At 34.6% G+C, this 20,159-nt stretch overlaps 1 protein-coding gene across 12 annotated transcripts in view; it reads left to right on the top strand.

Annotated features, from left to right (window-relative positions):
• TRIM37 (tripartite motif containing 37) overlaps positions 1-20,159 on the top strand; it is a 371,934-nt gene that overhangs the window by 196,355 nt on the left and 155,420 nt on the right. For all 12 annotated transcript variants that reach the window (XM_077164953.1, XM_077164956.1, XM_077164952.1 and 9 more), the window contains 2 exons: positions 9,720-9,796; positions 18,483-18,662. In XM_077164953.1, coding sequence (XP_077021068.1) covers positions 9,720-9,796; positions 18,483-18,662 — 257 coding nt within the window. The remainder of the gene's footprint in view (positions 1-9,719; positions 9,797-18,482; positions 18,663-20,159) is intronic.

Below are 20,159 nucleotides of genomic sequence, written 5' to 3'. Positions count from 1 at the left end.
CCCGAGCGGCTTCTCTCAGCCAGCCAGCTGTTCCAGGATGGGGTATGCTGTCTTTTTTATCTCTGTTGTGACTTTGGGAGCTGTTCTGTATCGTTTCTACTCCCCTAGTAGCTGTCCTGGAGAAGAAACTAAGATCCGCGCGTCTTACTAAGCCACCATCTTCTCCGGAAGTCAGGAAATACTTTTTTATTCACTGTTCAAATCACTCTGGGATTTATCAGGACATCGCTCTGGATAAACCTAAAAAATCTTCATGCCCTGCTCAAGGTTCCGTGTACCTATGGTGTTCAGTTAAGCTGTCCACATCAGTTATATTAGGAAATGCACTAGTCAAAATATAAATTTTGAACCAAATAAACATTTTTTGTTTTAGTCTCACACATAAGTTAAAGTTTTAAAATTTGAATTACCATTTGTTTTCAACACCCTGCAGTATTGACATTCCTTTGTTCTTCCTCATGCAAAAACGTTTTTAAATTTGTACATTTAGTCACTATTACTCTAGGCATTTCTAGATTATACCATCTCAGTCTTTATTGTCTAACTTTCCTTCTGATTTCATTCGTGCCCCACCAGCCCTCCTCTCTGTCATTCTCAATTTCATTCAGTGTTCCAGCATTATTATATTACAGTTATATAATATTGTCCTATCTATTTCTGAGTTTTACAATCAGACTTGTTGTACAATCTGTATCCCTTCAGCTCCTATTACCCAATATCTTACCCTCTTTCTATATCCTGATGGTCTCTGTTCCCAATTGAAATTCTCCTAGTTTATTCACTACTGTCTGTTCATATCAGTGAGACCGTACACTATTTGTCCTTTTGTTTCTGGCTAATGTCACTCAGCATAATGTCTTTAAGGGCCATCCATGTTGTTACATACTTCATAATTTTATTCTGTTTTACAGTTGCATAATATTCTATTGTAGGTATATACCATGGTTTGTTTAGCCAGTTGTCTGTTGATGAACATTTTGGCTGTTTCCATGTTTTCGCAGTTGTAAATAATGCTGCTATAAACATTGGTGTGCAAATGTCCGTTTGTGTCTTTTCCCTCATGTCCTCTGAGTAGATACCTAGCAATAGTATTGCCGGGTCATATGGCAATTTTGTATTTAGCTTTTTGAGGAACGGCCAAACTGCCTTCCACAGTGGTTGTACCATTTGACATTCCCACCAACAGTGGATAAGTGTGCCTCTTTCTCCACATTCTCCCCAGCACTTGTCATTTTCTGTTTTATTGATAATGGCCATTCTGGTGGGCGTGAGATATCTCATTGTGGTTTTGATTTGCATTTCTCTAATGGCCAGGGACGTTGCGCATCTCTTCATGTGCCTTTTGTCCATTTGTATTTCCTCTTCTGAGAAGCATCTGTTCAAGTTTTTTTCCCATTTTGTAATTGGATTGGCTGTCTTTTTGTTGTTGAGTTGAACAATCTCTTTATGTATTCTGAATACTAGACCTTTATCTGATATATGATTTCAAAATATTGTCTCCTATCGTGTAGGCTGTCTTTTTACTTTCCTGATGTAGTTCTTTGATACATGAAAGTGATTAATTTTGAGGAGTTCCCATTTATTTATTTCTTCATTGCTCATGCTTTGGGTGTAAGGCCTAGGAAACCACCTCTTGTTATAAGATTTATAAGATGTTTCCCTACATTTTCTTCTAACAGTTTTATGGTCTTAGATCTAATGTTTAGATCTTTGATCCATTTTGTGTTGATTTTTCTATAGGGTGTGATATATGGATCCTCTTTCATTCTTTTGCTTCTGGATATCCAGTTCTCTAGGCACCTTTTATTGAAGAGACTGTTCTGTCCCAGGTGAGTTGGCTTGACTGCCTTATCAAAGATCAGTTGTCCATAGATGAGAGGGTCTATATCTAAATATTCTGTTCGATTCCAATTGGTTTATCTTTATGCCAGTATCTTGTTGTTTTGACCACTGTAGCTTCGTAATACGCCTTAAAGTCAGGTAATGTGAGGCCTCCGACTTCGTTTTTCTTTCTCAGGTTATTTCTAGCTATTTGGGGCACCCTGCCCTTGCAGATAAATTTGTTCATTGGTTTTTCTATTTCTGAAAAGTAAGTTTTTGGGACTTAAATTCATTTACACGTTCAATGCAATACCAATTAAGGTAGAATTGATATCTCAAGTATATTTAGTCTTCCAATCCATGAATACAGTATGCCCTTCCATTTATTTAGGTCTTCTATGATTTCTTTTGACAATTTCTTATAGTTTTCTTTGTACAGGTGTTTTATATCTTCTGGTTTTGTTGATTTCTTGATTGTTTTCATATTTTCAGTTTCATTTATTTCTGCTCTAGTCTTCATTATTTCTTTCCTTATGCTTGCTTTGGGGTTAGTTTCCTGTTCTTACTCTAGTTCTTGCAAGTGTAGAATTAACTTCTCTGTTTTTTATCTTTCTTCTTTTTTGATATAGGCATTTGGGGCAATAAATTTCCCTCTTAGCTCTGCCTTTGCTGCATCCCATAAATTTTGATATGTTGTGTTTTCATTTTCATTTGCCTCCAGATGTTTACTGATTTCTCTTGTAATTTCTTCCTTGACCCACTGATTGTTTAAGAGTGTGTTGTTGAGCCTCCATATATTTGTGAGTTTTCTGGCCCTCTGCTTATTATTGATGTCCAGTTTCATTCCTTTATGATATGAGAAAGTGTTTTGTGTGATTTCAATCTTTTAAAATTTATTGAGACTTGCTTTGTGACCCAGCATATGGTCTATCCTTGAGAATGACCCATGAGCACTTGAGAAAAAGGTATATCCTGGTGTTGTGGGGTGTAATGTTCTATAAATGTCTGTTAAATCTAGCTCATTTATTGTATTATTCAAATTCTCTGTTTCTTTTTTGATCCTCTGTCTAGATGTTCTGTCCATTGATGAGAGTGGGGAATTGAAGTCTCCAATTATTATGGTAGATGTGTCTGTTTCCCTTTTCAGTGTTTGCCTCATGTATTTTGGAGCACTCTGATTCGGTGCATAAATATTTATGACTGTTATATCTTGTGGAATTGTTCCTTTTTATTAATACACAGTGTCATTCTTTGTCTCTTTTAATTATTTTACTTTTGAAGTCTAATTTGTTGGATATTAGTATAGCTACTCCTGCTCTTTTCTGATTGTTATTTGCATGAAATATCCTTTCCCAAGCTTTCGCTTTCAACCCATGTTTATCCTTGGGTCTGAGATGTGTTTCCTGGAGACAGCATATAGATGGGTCCTGTTTTTCAATCCATTCTGCCAGTCTGTGTCTTTTGATTGGGGAGTTTAATCCATTAACATTTAGTTTTATTACTGTAAGAGCAGTACTTCTACCATTTTGGCTTTTGGATTTTATGTGTCATATCTGATTTTTCTTCTTTTTACCTTTATTGATAGTCTTCATTTCTAAACTCTTCTCCACATCTCTCTCTCCTGTCTTTTCTTATCTTTTCTAGTGCTCACTTTAGTATTTCTTTGCAGAACCAGTCTCTTGGTCACAAATTCCCTCAGTGATTTTTGTCTGAAAATGTTTTAATTTCTCCTTCATTTTTGAAGGACAATTTTGCTGGATATAGAATTCTTGGTTGGCAGTTTTTCTCTTTTAGTAATTTAAAAATATCATCCCACTGTCTTCTCACCTCCGTGGTTTATGCTGAGAAATCTACACATAGTCTTATTGGGTTTCCCTTGTATGTGATGGATTGCTTTTCTCTTGCTGCTTTCAAGATTCTTTCTTTGTCTTTGACATCTGACATTCTGATTAGTAAGTGTCTTTCAGAACGTCTGTTTTATCTGTTTTGTTTGTGGTAGTTGCACTTCTCACATCTGTAATTTTAAGTCTTTCATAAGAGTTGGGAAATTTTCGGTGATAATAGTTTTCCTCCTCCTTTTTTCCCCTTCTGTTCTCCTTCTGAAACACCCAAAACACTTATATTCCTGCCCTTCATGTTGTCATTCAATTCCCTGAGTCCCTGCTTATATTTTTCTATTCTTTTCCCAATATTTTGTTTTGCTTGACAGATTTCAGATATCCCATCCTCCAGTTCACTAATGCTGTCTTCTGCCACTTGAAATCTGACATTATAGGTTTTCCTTGTTTTCCCTTCTACTGTGCCTTTCATTCCCATAAGTTCTGCGATTTTTTCAGACTTTAGATTTCTTCTTTTTGTTCATTCTTTGCCTTCTTTATATCCTCTCTCAATTCATTAATTTGATTTTTGATGAGGCTTTCCATGTCTCTTCAAACATTCTGAATTAATTGTTTCAACTCCTGTATCTCATTTGAATTATTGGTTTGTTCCTTTGACAGGGCCATAGTTTCAATTTTCCTTTATGATTCATTATTTTTTGCTGGCATCTAGGTGTTTAATTCCCTTAGTTAGCTCATTCGGGAGGGTGTTTTTGCTTTCAGGGTTTTCTTTCTGGATGACTTTGTTGTCTGTCTGTTCTTTCACATTCAGTTCAGCATATTGTAGACCTCTAGCTTACGTTTTGTTTAACAGATCAGAATTTTCCAGTTATATTTGTCTTGTTTCTTGCCCTGCTTGTATGGTGCCTTTTTTTCCCCCCTCAGGAGGATTTGCTTAGGCATTATAGACCCCATCCAGATTTTTCCAGACCAAACTGGCCTTCTGTCAGAAGTAAAGAGTCACCTGCATCAGTTTTCCCTGAGGGTGAGGCCCAGCAGGTTGTAAGACTTTCCTGTGAAGCCTCTGGTCTCTGTTTTTCTTATCCTGCCCAGTATGTGACATTTGTCTGCCTGCAGGTCCCACCAGCATAAGGTGATGTGGTACCTTTAACTTCAGCAGACTCTCCCTGCTGGCAGCGTGATTGATATAAAGGAGAGGTTGTAGGCTGGCTTTAATGGCTTCAGTTTTCCAGACCCTGGGTACTTGATTCCTTGAGGGAGGAATTCCACCTGAGCTGGGCCCCATCCCTCTGACGGGAAGGCTCAGGCTCCAGACAATCCTCAGACCATCTTAATTCTGCCTATTTCTGGGGCAGTTGGAAACTGAGAAGCCCTGCAGCTGTATCCAAAGAGTAGTCAAGCTGTAGAAACACAGCCACAAAAAAGAAAAATCATTTTTGGAGCATTACAGCAGTTCCTTGGGCTTGCCAATCAAGAGTTGGTATGTTGCTTTGTGTATCTCCAGGTCCTGTGTGCCCCCTCGTTTCCTCAGGTCCCAGACCCTTTCAAGCTTTATGTGCTATCTGATGCAAAAACCTTTTTTTTTTCTTTTTTCTTTTTCCCTGCCCCCTCTGTGCTGGGGGCAAAAACCAGCAATCTCAATTTTTACTGGAGGTTCAGTGGAGCTGGAAGCCTATTTTTAGTTGTCAGAATTTGTTAATTAATTCCACAGTTGGAACTTGGTTCCACTCAGCCCCTGCTGCTGATAAAGTCTCTTTCCTATCCCCTCTGGGAAGCAGCCTGTTAGGGAGTGGTGCCGGCCACTGTGGGTTGGAGAAATAACAGTTCTGGGTGGGCTCGCAGCCAGTCCAGCTTGTCCAGACTGGAGTACGCTGTGTGTTTTAGCCCCAGCAGTTCTGTACTGTTCCTAGCTTTTTACTAGCTGCTCTGGACAACGAATTAAGTCCCACGCCTCACTAAGCTGCCATCTTGGCGCCATCCTTTATGTACTCCATTTTAATCCTTATTTGGTGTTAGTTCTTTATATATTTAATATTTTCCACCTTTGTCTATGTCTAGACCAAGTTCAGCTGTTCAAAATTTATTCTCTGGGTAGATTCTGTGAGAAGAATGCCAAACAGTATTCCCTGAGTCTTGCATGTTGAAAGCAGTTCATGCCCTTTATACTCCAGTGTCATTTTTGCTGGATATAAAATCCTTGGCTCATATTTTTTTTCATTTGGGATGTTAAATATGTTCCTTCATTTTCTTGAGTCTGATGCTAAGTGAATTTTATTTCCATAAAAGATGTTGCTCACTGATTGTATACTTTGGATGGATTATAAGGTATGTAAATATATTTCAATAAAATTGCATTAAAAAAAACTTACTGATTTTGTCTGGGTACCTAAATAATCTACTTGTTAAGTCTAATAATTTACTTCCATGTATTTTGGTCATCCTTGTTAGTATTCTTAGGTTGATGCTGGGCTCCCTCAGTATGTAGTTTCAGATCTTTTTTACTTAGAAGTTTTCCTGAATTATAATTTTTAATATTATTTTGTTCACTTCTTTGGTTTTCTTTCTGAGGGACTTGCATTATCTGTACTTTGAGTCTTCTTCATCTGTCTTTAATATTTATCACTTTCTTTCTTATCAAGTTAGCTTTGCCTTTTTTTTTTATTTTTTAAATTGTTCTTTGTCCACTCCTCTTAATGTATAATCTGTTGCGTATTTTTTTCTCTTTTGTTCTTTCTAGTTCTGTTTTTATTTCTTAGATATCTTTTTCTTTTATTTCTTTTCTTTCCTAGTTGTGTTACAGACTTTCTGAGCTCTTCTAATTTTGATCTGTTATTCTTCCATGTCTTATGTAATTGCTTAGATCTTTTAGATTGTTTGAAATAAACTGTTGTTTAGTTCTTTCAGACCTTCTGTTATTATGCCCCCTGTAATCAACTTACATTAAATTGAACAGCTTTTTTCTCACATTTGCTCGAGGATTTCAGGGAGTGCCTCTTGATTTCTACTGTTCTGTGGTACATCAGATGTCCCATCACTTCCCATTCCTTTTTCACGCACAGAGGTTGATATTATGGATATTTTTGTGGCACATATGTACCTGCTTATATTTTAGGTATTGTGGACATTATTATCTGATTTTGTTGTAATGTTGTTTGGGAGCTTTTGGTTTTGTTTTCCAAGTACTTTTTGTTTTGAGTCATGTTTGGATTTGGAAAGATGCAAAAACTATGCTGTGGTTGCCGTAGTCTTCCCTGAATCTTGTCTTTTTAATAGTCTGAAAGCCAGTTTAAAAAAAAATTATTGTGATCATATGTATATAACTTGAAATTTCTCATTTAAAGTATTTTAAGTGTACAATTCAGTGGTATTAATTACATTCACAGTATTGTACTTCGCATTACCCAAAATTTCTTATTACCTCAAATAGTAGTCTGTACCCATATAGCAATACCTCTCATTGCCTTCCTCCCTATCTTCATTGGTAACTTCTTTCTACTCTTTGTTTAAAGCCTGGATTTTGTTACAGGGGCATCTGGTATGCAAATGCAAAATTATGATAAAAATTTATCTCAAAACTTTTAGAGAAAATTACCCAAGGCTTAAAAGGATTTTGGTTGTATTTTGAGGTATTTGCTATAGATGATGAAAAGGTAGGGTTTGCCTTCTTCACGTCTATTCTGTTATAGTTGTATCTGAAATTGTTCTTTCCCGTTACCCTATTCTTCTTCCCCCATTAAAACAGAACCAGAGATTGATTTATGTATAGTTCCTGAATACAAGTAACATTTGTATAAAAATATCTTCTATGAAAAGTATTTGTAATATGTAGACTTAATACATGGGAGATATCCTGAGATGTAAAATCCTTATCCTTTATGTTGTGGGGTTTTTGTTTCCTCCGTGTAAATCTGTTCTTCAAAGTTAAAAAAAAAAAAGCCAAAAGGAAATTTTTATTAACTGATAAAGATCGGAAGCCAAGAAATTTCGTTCTCTTTTATTCATTTATTCATTAATTTTACTCCAGGGAAATTGTTCTAGGAAAATAATTCAAAAGAGCGGGGAATAAAAAGATATTTATCAATTCATTTTTTGAATCAGTTTTGAGAGCCAACAAAATTCTCTAATTTTGGTTAGCTTAGACAAATGTCTGTAGACTCATTATCACCACAATCATGATTTTCCTCACCCCATAAAATTTTGTCTTAAACCTTTCCTCTCACCTTCTGGACTCCCCTGCAACTACTGATCTATTTTCTTCATTACAGTCTTGCTTTTTCTAGAATTTCATAAAAGTTGAATCATATGATATATAATCTTTGTTTCTCAATGATTTGCATTTGTCAGATAACTTATTATATTTAGTGAATAAACATTAGCAGTTATTGAGTGATTACCCTATGTTAGGCTCTGGAAGTTGCCCAGATCTTTTAGGAGCAAAGTGTCCTTGAAATCTGGGATTGAAGGGGTTAATAAGTACTTGTACATCTCTGTAGTCATATCTCAGTAGATTGTGGAGATGAGTAATAAGGTCCCTGCCTTCAGCACTCTTTGTGCAGTTATAATAAGTTTGGTCCTTTTTAAAACTAAAGGCATGATCCTATCCAAAAGGGGAAAAGGAAGTGTAACAAATAAGGTATCAGTGGCTGAGAGATTTCAAATAGAGTTGAGAGGCCACTCAAGAGATTGCTCTTATGCAAACTTCAGTTAAACATTTCTACCTGTCATAACTTGCCAAACCCCAACCAAAACCATTCCAGCCATTCATTCCTGAAGATCACCTGGGGCAACGTGTAAGATTCTACAGTTTCCATGCACTGTGATAACTTTCCAGAAACCTGCAACCTCCAGATAGGTCCCTGGACCAGATAATTCCTGAAACCTAGTGGGTCCAGCCTTTCCAGAACATCAGCTAGTTCCATCTCCCTACCCCTTATTATTGACAGCCCTTCCAACATGAAAAAGTTAGAATGGGCATAGCCCAAATACCCCTATCGAGTAGGAGAAAGATCAAAGGTAATGGTGGAGTTATACAGAGAAGGTAGGACTTAACATCAAGTATGATTGCTGTTGATGTTATGATATGATTGCTGAATCATTATATTGATATTTCTTTCCATCTCCAGCATGTTAGAGCAGTTAGAAGCAAAAACCTAAAATTGTGGAATTGTAACCCATACGAAATTCTGAAATTTGTTCCACAACTAATTGTTGTGCTTTGAAATTTATTGCTTTTTTCTGTATGTGTTATGCTTAAAAAAATTTTTTTTTAATGAACATAAAAATATATATATATATATATATATATCCTTTCTGGCCTCCAATGATCTGAACTAGCTTGAAGGAAAAATCTGAGATGATGGTATGGTAGCCCATGACAGATTCTGAGATCTGTCTTATAACTACTTGTTGAATAGTGCTTTGAAAACTATTGCTTTTTTCTTTCTTTGCTTTGTATACATATTATACAATAAAAAAAGAAAAAAATGCAAAGACTAAGGCTTTAACAAAGTAACTGAGGAAATAGGGTAATTATCTTTGTAAAATTTTCTCTAGTGGAGATTTAAACTATGTCATACTTCTCAGACAGACTCTTAGATGAAGTCCTAACATATAAACATATAGACATCATATTTACTTTTATCTTTGTTTTGTTTTTCTAACTGATTCTTTTTTTTTAGGGTCTTAAAATTGATTTAGTTTTTTTTTCGTCTCACTGATTTCTAATGAAAATGAATATTTATATTTTTCCATTGGGAGTTTTCTTTTTCATTAAGAGGGACTTGTAAGAGTTCTCTGTATTTGAGAAGTATTAACTCTTTTCGTAATTATTTCTGTTTTTCTTAGTTTGTATGCTGTGATGTTTTCGTGGGTATTTGGTACAAAAGTTTAGTATTGTTATTGACTCAAATCTACAATTTTTTTTATTATTGCTTTTAAGTTTGGAAGTCTTTTCTAGTCCTTAGATCACATATAATCAGGGTTTTTTGTTGCTTAATTTTTTGCATTTACCTTTCTGTTTATCTGGAATTTATATTTACGCAATCTATTACTATTTTTTAGGATGGAAATGGAGTTGTGCGTGGTTACTATTTATCTGTGTTTCTGGAACTCTCAGCTGGATTGCCTGAAACTTCCAAGTAAGACATATAATTAAATAACAAGCTGTAATGTATATTTACATACATTTTCTCTTAGCAGTTTTTCTATGTTAGTTACTTCTGTTAATTACTGTATCACTGTATCTGTTTTGATTTACACTTGTGTGGAATCCCTGGAATTATATGATGGCATAGACTATCAGTTCTGAAACTCATTGGTCTCAGAACCCCAAAGTGTTCTTTTTTAATGTGGATTATATCTAATGATGTTCTCTGAATTCGAAATTAAAACTGAGAAAATTAAAAAGGAACAAACATTTTATTAATTCACTCTAAAATAACAACTTTATTATAAAATATCATAAAGTTTTAATGAAAGATAACTTTTTCCAAAGCAAAAAAATGTATTGTGAGAATGCTATTACTGCTTTGCAGTTTTGCATATCTTTTTAATGCCTGACTTAAAAGACACTTGATCTCATCTGTTGCAGCATCTAGTCTATTGTGATAAGCTGCTTTGTTCACAGTTTAGGTAGAAAATATGACCTATGCATTTTATGAATGTGATATGTTATTGGAGTACATATTTTAAAAATAATATTTCATTTACTCACTAATAAAATTCACCTTTTTAAAGTATATACTTTAGTGTTTTTTAGCATACTCATAGAATTGTGCAACCATCACCAACATGTCATTTCAGAATATTTTCATTACACCACAAAGAAACTCTGTACTCATTAGCAGTCACTTCTCATCCATCCCACCCCTACCAGTCCCTGTCAATCACTAATCTACTTTTTGTCAAAGGGGAATATTGTAAAAACTTTTTCAGGTAATTGTGGGTCTTACTTTATATTACAGCAAAAGAATAAGTGATTGTTTGTTAAGTATTGGTTGAAATATAGAATCTGGAATAATATTAGTGGGCTTTTTTTTTTTTTCAATTTCTTTCTACTCTGCATTTAAAGCTGTTGAGCCAACCAAGATGGAGTAACAGAGATAGGATTTACCCTGTCTCTTTTAAACAATAACAAAAATTAACACATGCTAAAAAAACACCACCAGAAAATATTTTCTAGACATTGGACAGGAGACAGCAAATAAAAAGTAATTCCAGGACAGGAGATACAAAATTAGTGAGGTCTACAGTTGCCCCCAGTTTACCACTGAGTTTCCAGGCTCCAATTCAGGGAGTAAGGATTGAGGCAGATCCTCACTGAGTTGAGGAGTTAGTGCTACATTCCGGAAGACCAAGGAATCTAGAATTTATTAACAGAATACCAGAAAGAAGAGAGCTGTGCAGAGAACCCCAGGGACCCCCGAAGTATTCACAAAGTATTTATAAAGGGAATGTGTGTGAAGAAACCTCCTGAGGTTGAGGAAAGAACCATATATCTATAAGGATTACAGAGAGTAGTGTTTGCCATTCATATAGGGCGAGGAACCATCTCTGTTCCTACCAGTGACGGGAGAACAAAATTATAATGATGGGGTGTTGAATTGACTATTCAGGAAGGTATTGCCTCAGTAATGTGAAACAGCCCAGACTTGAATACTGCTGTGGACCCACCTTAACAAATAATAAAATCAAGACTCTAGAGGATCAAATTATTGCCAGTAAATGTAACTGCATCACAGAAAGTTCAAGAAGATTTTAAGGCAAAAAATATATATCTAGCACGTAAGGTAAAGTTTACTATTTCTGGCACCCAAAGACTGCCAGGCATACAAAGAATCAAGAAAACATGACCAGTAGATGAGAAGAAAAATCAATCTGTTGAAAATCAAGTGAGAACTGAAACAGATTTTAGAATTAGCACACGACATTTAGTAGAGCTATAATTGTATCCCACAGTTTCGAAAAGCCAAGTAGATAATGGAAAAATATGAAAAAGACTGACATTTATTTTCTTGAAATGAAAAATAGATTTGGTAAGTGTCAATGGCTGAGCGATTCCAAACAGAGTCAAGAGGTTATCCGGGAGGTTAATTTTACACATTAAATAAATATCACCTTTTTATTTAAGGTGCAACATAGAGGCTGGAGGGTACTGCCTGAAAATGTAGAGCTGTATTCCAGTAGCCATGTTTCTTGAAGATGGTTGTATAATGATACAGCTTTCGCTGTGTGATTGTGAAAACCTTGTGTCTGATGCTTCTTTTAACTACCTTACAGACAGATGAGTAAAACATATGGATTAAGAATAAATAAATAATAGGGGGAACAAATGTTAAAATAATTTAGTAGATTGAAATGCTAGTGATCATTCATATAGGACGTCCTATATGAATGGCTAGTGATCAGTGAAAGGGAGAAGTAAGGGGTATGGTATGCATGAATTTTTTTTTCTGTTTTCTTTTTATTTCTTTTTCTGAATTGATGCAGATGTTCTAAGAAATGATCATGATGATGAATATACAACTATTTGATGAAAAAAGAATGTTCACATTGTATGTTGATTGGTTTTATTAATAAAAATTAAAAAAAGAAAGAATAGATTTGGTGAGGAAATGTAGATTAGATATTGCAGAAGAAAGATTTTAAATTCGAAAGCAAGGATGTGGAGTTTTCATAAATGTGTTTCATTAACACAATTCATATGATAAAATAGCTTTTAACATATTAAAGAATTTCTATTTCTATTTTTCTCAGTGTGTTTATAATGAAAGAGTTGGATCTTGTTGACTTCTTTTTCTTTGTCAATTGAGATTTTAATGTTTTTTTTTCTTTGTTTATTAATGTTGATGTATTACATTGATTGATATGTTGAACTGCTTTTGCATTTCTGGGATAAATCCCACTTGGTCCTGGTGCATAATCCTTTGAATGTACTGTTTGCTTTGCTTTCCTAGTATTTTGTTGAGGATTTTTGCATCTGCATTAGTAAGGGAAATTGGTCTGTAATTTTCTTTTCTTGTGATGTCTTTATTTGTCTTTGATATCAGAGTAATTTTAGACTGATGAGATAAGTAAGGAAGTTTTTTTGGAAGAGTTTGGAAGTGTTCTTTCCTGGGAGAATTCACTGGTGAGGACAGCTGGTCTGAGACCTTTTTTTGTTTGGAGATTTTTTATTACTGTTTGACTCTCTTGTTATATGTCTGTTGAGATAGATCTTTTATTACTTTTTGAGTTGGTTTAGTTAAATTGTGGGGTTATTTTGTTTTTTTAAAGTAATATTTCCATGTTTTCCAGGTGATCTGATTTGTTGGCATAGACTTGTTCATACTATTCTCTTATAATACTTTTAATTTCTGCTAGGCCATTAGTAATGTTTCCACATTTTTTTCTTCTGATTTTAATTATTTGCATCTTCTCTCTTGTCAGTCTAGCTAAAGGTTTGTCAGTTTTATTCTTTTCAAGAATTAACTTTTGGTTCTCATTTTCTCTCTGTTTTACTGTTATCTCATTTAGCTCTGTTCTAATCTTCATTTTTTTCTTCCTTCTGCTGACTTTTGGTTATGTTTGTGCTTCTTTCTCTAGCTTCTCAATATGTTAAGTTAAATTATTGATTTGAGATCTTTCATATGTATACACACACACACACACACACACACACACATATACACACACTTTTTTTTTTGTATGCTGTATGGTGGCGGTCACATTTTATCCTTCTTCCAGGTGACTGTCCTATTATTGCATCACCATTTGTTGAATTTGTTTGGGGGGTAGGGTGGGGGGAGTACAGGGCTGGGAATTACATGGTTTTCTATTTTAGTGTAGGTATTTACAACTATGTATTTCCCTCTGAGCACTGGTTTTGCATCATCTTCTAAATTTTGGAGTGCTCTGTTCTCATTTTCCTTTGTCTCTAAGAATTTTCTTATTTCCCGTGTGATGCATTGGATATTTAAGAGTATGTTTACCTAACACATATTTGTGAATTTTCCAGTTTTTCTCCTGTTATTGATTGTTTGCCTCAATCTTTTGTGGTTGGAGAAGCTGCTTTGTATGATTTCAGTCTTTTAAATTTTATTGCAACTTGTTTTGTGACCTAATATTTGGTCTATTTTGGGAAAATATCCATGTGCTCTTGAGAAGAAATGCCATTGTTGGAAGGTGTGCCAGTTTGAAACTGTGGTGTACCCCAGAAAGCCATTTTAAAAATCCTCATTCTGTATTGCTGGGTGGGATCATTTTGATTGTTTCCATGGAAATGTGACCCACCCATTTGTGGGTGATACTTTTAGTTGAGGTGGTTTCCATTGAGATGTGTCTCCACTCGTTCAAGGTGGGGTTGCTTACTAGAGCCGTTTAAGAGGGAACCAGTTTTGGAAAAAGCTTTAGAGCCACAGAGCCCACGCCTTGTAAGTTTTTCGTTATAGTCTGAGCTTCAGAGTGTTTTGATGTGTTACCTCTCCCCCCTTCCCTGGGTTTGCTCTGTTTTTTTTTTTTTAATTATCAGTTGTATTGTAGATTGACTTTGTTGGGCTCCCCTTCAATGCTTATCCTTTAGTGAATAGTTAGGTTCTTCTCAGGTCTTTCTAAGCATGTATCTTGCCTTTGGTATGCATCAAACATTTCTCAGCATGCACCAGTGTTCCTGGGTGTTGCAGATTGCCTTCCAAAGAGATTTTTTTCCTAGCTTGTCCTCCCAGGCCCAAGTTGGTGCACTTTATGTCTCAGCTGCAGTTTTTTGCCCCATTCTTCTGAAGTTTGAAGATTGCATGCCAGTTTCTCACTAGTTCTCTGTCCCAGATGATTTTAAGATTCAACAGCTTACTTGAGCACCTGGAATCCTTTCAGGGAGCAGACTAGAATGGAGATACAAATATCCTGAATTTGTACATTAGGTGTGCTAAAAACTAGACATTAAAGACCTTCATTGTAATGTGAATCACTGCCCAGATAATGTGGGACATCAAACCACCATCTGTTCCATAGGCTGCTATGCTGAGCTAAGGAAGGTTTGAAACAAGTAAAAGAATTTTAGTTGTGATATTCACATTTATGCTTTTATCTGTGATTGTGATTGAGTTGCTTTGTAAGTAGTGGGGCTTTAGTTGCCATATTTATTGGTAGCATAAGTTTATCTCTTGTCATGATTTTAAAGAACTAAGATTAAAAGAATGATATTTTTTCTTAAACATTTATATGCGTTTTCATCCAAAACAACTGTTTTTTCAGAAAGTGTTTTATCTGTATTTGATACTGGTTGTTATTGAGTCCATAAGTATCTCTTTTCTCCATATTTTTTCAATATTTTTTATTGTTTCTTTATCAATTTTCAGTTTTATGCTTCTATTTATCTGTCTTTAAATGAGAATCATATTTCCACTTTGACAGGTAATCTCATTTTATCGCAGTTTAATATATGTAGGAAGAAGTGAAATATTTGTTGTTTGAAGAAATTTTCCAAGTTTGTAGGTTTGTTTTAAAAAATATTCTGAATTTTGAGCATCCAGTTTGTTTTAAAATGTTCTAAGGTTTCTCTTAAATATCAAAATTGATATATGTGCATGTTAAAAAAAAGAATATATATATTTCCTTTTCACACCTAGAATTAGTTACACCTCAGTAGTAATGAGCTTAATTAATGTTCAGATCTTGGCTTATAAACACCATTCTCCGATAAAAAGAACCAGGACATTTAGGAGAAGTCATTGATTCTTGGGCTGGTGCCAGAAGAATATAGGATGGACCTAGAGCATCTAGTGGTGACAGAAAGTAGGGAAGTTCTCAAAAGAAAAAGACAAACAAGAATTCCAATTAATAAGTATAGAAGAGTGAGATAAATATAAAAGCATAATAAGAATACCACAGTAGTAATAGTTGCAGGTAAGAGCAACTCGTGAATTCAAAGTTAGAGAACACATGTTTAATGAGAAAACAACATATTTGCATTGCCTTAAATTATCTCCCCAAGGTAACTTTTTAATTATAAGTAGTGAAATAATAGCTTTGAGTGAAAAAAATTTGACAGGCACCACCGTAATTAGGTGATTGAAGTTTAACATCATGTATCCCTTGATATGATGTGCTGAGAAGCCCACACTTCTGTGATAGTCCCCAAAACTCATAGCTTCAATCTAATCACACAAAAAATCAGACATACCTGACTAGTGTTCTTCCAAAGTTCAAGATTATAAAAGACAAGGATAAACTGAGAAACTGTCACAGATTGGAGAAGTATAAGGTTATTTAGCAATTAGATGCAAAGTGGGATACTGGATTATATGCTAGAACAGAAAAAGGATGTGAGTGGAAAAACTGATAAAATCTGAATAACATCTATAGTTTAGTTGATAATATTATACCAATGTCAATTTCTTGGTTTTGACAACTGTATTACGTTTATATAATATGTTTGCAATAGGGGAAAGTGGGTGAAAGCGGAAGGTGGCAACTCTGTAATATCTTCGTTGGCTTACCTTATTTAGATTCACTTAATTATATTAGTATCTAAATGTCACTTTTAATGCTTAATGGTTCATCAAGGTTGACATTAAAGAAAATTGCATAGTTGCACAAAAACCTTAGGATGTGTAATGAATAGGAAAAAATGTAGACAATCCCCATAGTAACTCAGTAACTCATCCAACTGAGAATGGTGGTGGAGCTGGGATTTAAACCCAGGCCTTCTATGGCAGAGTTAATGTTCTCAACCAGTGCTAAACTGCCTGCCCCCACCCCCACCCCCCATGATATTCCTGTATTTCCTTTCAGAAGCATGCTGTGTACTATATTTTTACTGAACAGTGAAATGAAAGAGGTATAAATTGATGAAGTCCTGACTTAGTGGACCATTATAAAATCTTAAAGGTCATCTGGGGAATCTTTAAGATTCCCCAGAAGAGACAAAATTCAATGATGCCATCTGCATTAGTTTTCTCTTGTTGCTATAATAACTTTCCACAAACTGAGTGACTCAAAATAACACATTTATTATCTCACATTTCTGTAGGACAGAAGTCTGGGTTGGCTTGGCTGGTCTTTGTGCTCGGCTTTCGTAAGGCTCAAATCAAGGTGTGGAGCTCCTCTAGGAAGATTCTGCTTTTAAGCTTATTTATGTTATTGGCAGAATCCAGTTCTTTGCAGTTGCAGGACTGAAGTTCCTGTTCCTTATTAGCTGTTAAGGGGTACTGACCATAGCTCCCAGATGCCTCTCTCCAGTCTTGCCCTCCATATCAGCACCAGCAGTAGTGTGTTGAATTCATCATTCCTTTGGAGTCTCTCTGACTTCCCCTGCTGCTCCATCTTTCTTCTTCTGGCTGGAAAAATTTCTCTGCTTTTAAAGACATAATCTCCCCATTATATATAAGTTATATAGCTCTATTATAAGGTCTATATAACCTTAATAAAGGCTGTAAAGTCCCTTTTGCCATAGAACTTAACATATTCATAGGTTCTGGGACATCTTTGGGGGACTATTATCCTACCTATCCATTAGAAATCTGTAAAAATAAATAACACTTCTCTGTTGTATACATATACATACATACCCAAAATTTCCCGTTTTCTTCCTCATCTTTAATTTCCTCTCTCCAGACATAACTACTATGAAGTTGCCTTATGTGTCCTCTTAGAAGATATGTTGATGCATATATTTTTATATTTTAAAAAATTTATTCAAATGAAATTATACCATATAAACTGTTTTGTAGCTTGCCCTTTTCCATTAATGCACTGTGAGCTTTTCCTTTCAGTACATGTAGAAATCATTAGTATTTTTTGACAGTTGAATTATATTATTATAGTATTATATACTGCATTATAATATTCCTTTATATCACTTCATCTATTCAGTCAGCCTTTATTGAGGATATTGATGTCATTTCTGGATTTTTAAAGTTACAAATAGTACTGTAGTGAATATCCATCCATTTGCATAGAAATTTTCCTGCTTATGTGAATTTATCTATAGGATAAATTCTTATAAGTGGAATTGCTTGGGAGTAATGGAGTGTTCATTTTCTATTTTGATGGCTATTATCAATAGTTCCCCCACCTCCCCAACTGTTCTTGACTTTATATTCTTACCACATTATATAAATGAATTTGTAGTCTTTATCTTTTTGGAAAATTGAAAATTTTATACAGTAAGGTTATAGAAACCAGAATATATTGGTTTTCCCAATATTTACTTATCTTCAATTAGAAAATTTTATAAATAAGAATTTCTGAATACATAGTGAATTTCTCTATTATAAAGTATATTAGAGGGCAGGCAGCGATGGCTCAGTGGCACAGTTCTCACCTGCCATAGAGAGACCTGGGTTCGGTTCCTGGTGCCTGCCCATGTTAAAAAAAAAAAAATGTGTATTTGAAAACATAGTGGAATATTTGGGAATTTCTCGTTTATTTTAAATTGTGTGGTGATAAACCTCAAAGAATAATAGATATGACTGAATATTCATATGTGAGAAAATACAGGTTATGAATATATAAAAAATATTTAGCATTGCTAGTATAACAAACAAGAGCAACCTTGAAATACTATTTTATATGAAATTTATTTACTTTTTGAGGTACTGTTTTATATCTGCTAAAATGATTATCATTTTTACGAGGAAAAAATAGTTTACTGCTGGTCACATTTCATGGCCCATACACAATACTGCTGTTTCTGTTAATTATACAATCCTTTCTGAAAGGAATATTGCTGTATATATTGATAGCGTTCTTTTTCGATAATTTATGACCTTACTTAATGTTTAGTTGAGTCTGTCTTTTATTATTACTTTATTAGCTCCATATTAATGGCTTGTTTTTCAATTTTAGATATGAATATCGTGTAGAGATGGTTCATCAGTCTTGCAATGATCCTACTAAAAATATCATTCGAGAATTTGCATCTGACTTCGAAGTTGGAGAATGCTGGGGTTATAATAGATTTTTCCGTTTGGACTTACTTGCAAATGAAGGCTATTTAAATCGACAAAATGATACAGTAATTTTAAGGTAATAAGAAAGAGTCACAATTGTGGCTTTTGTCATGGAGGAAATGTCATTAGTGCTTTACAAAGATGAATATTGAAATTCATACTCACTAATCTTATCTCTTTCTTAACCATTTCATTACAGGAGTTCTGTGTAGTTAGAAATGTGTTTGACAGATAGTCAATAATTCCATAAAAAAGGAAATCCTGCCCCAGTAAATGTAGGAATGGCCCATTTATCTGTCCAGCATCCTCATCAATTTGGAAACCTAAGAGTAGTGAGGGAATAAGTGTTTTTATTTTCACTTAACATTGTGTATTATATTTGGGTGACTGAATTTACAAGTTTGGTTTCAGAAAAGACTTTCTAGATAACAGCAAGATAAAAGGGAGACAGATGAAAGTCGATTAAAAACAAACTTAAGGGATAAAAGGTGTGCTGTTTATTTTCAAGAAAGAACAGAACACAAACATTGACTATATATAAAACAAAAGCAGCCGTATTTAGTGTATGGATAGCCTTTATAGGTCAGATGTTTTTGGTCATTTAGTTCATAATAAGATAATATAATTTGATGATCAAATAGAGAATTTTTGTACTCAAGAAAAAAAATGATTCATGTATGTCTGAACTGAGAAATGTTGGCATATTTATCAAGTTAGCAGATTTCCAACAAAAACACCTTGGCTGTTCACTGTACTCATAAAGTTTACTTAGTATGAGCTCTTAGTTCTTGAGGAGGCTGGATAAGTAAGTGTAGGAAAGAACACTTATGTTTTGGCCATCTTTTCTTTGCTGGTGGGGGGGTTACTTTAGTTTCATATCATAAATTTTCAGCTGTTTTAGAAACATCATTCACCAAGAAAAATCTTTGTTGCTCTTTCATATGTCAGCCATGGAGATTGGATGCAAAATTATTCAAATACCATTTTTACCAACCTATGGAAGAGCCATTTTTTTATAGTCCTAGTTGTCCCCTTATTAGCATCATAGCAATGGTGAATCTTTCTAGGGGCTATCTATGAGAGAGTGTTTCTTATATTAGTGAAATTTATATAATTTCACCAACCTCCAGTTCTTTATTTAGGCCATCTCTGTTTATAACAAAATTGTTTACTTATAGACCTATATGTAAGTACAAGAAAGGATTTCTGTTGTAGTGTTCAATTATTATTTATCCAGCAGTCTTTATTGAGTCTGTGCCATGTCCTGGTACTGGGCTTATTATAAGAAAGGAATAAGACTTTGTCTTTGTCCTCTGGGGATTCAAAATGAAATATAAAATACAATTTACTATTCTGCCAGATGCTGCTGTAATAGTGGTATAAATAAATTGCTGTTGGGTTCATACAGATTATGCTTTTAATTGTCCTATTACTCAGTATATTTATTTCATGAGAGGTTGCTCAAAATTCAAACCTCATCCCACTACCACAGTATACCATGCCCCAACCCACAGAATTTCTCAAAAACCTAGGGAGTTACCTGGGCTTTGTAAAGGTTTAATGAAGGTCTATA

Source organism: Tamandua tetradactyla, chromosome 6 (assembly GCF_023851605.1).
Source record: "Tamandua tetradactyla isolate mTamTet1 chromosome 6, mTamTet1.pri, whole genome shotgun sequence".
NCBI lineage: Eukaryota > Metazoa > Chordata > Mammalia > Pilosa > Myrmecophagidae > Tamandua > Tamandua tetradactyla.
Note: the sequence above shows the minus strand (reverse complement) of the source record. Positions and strands in the feature narration are given on the sequence as shown.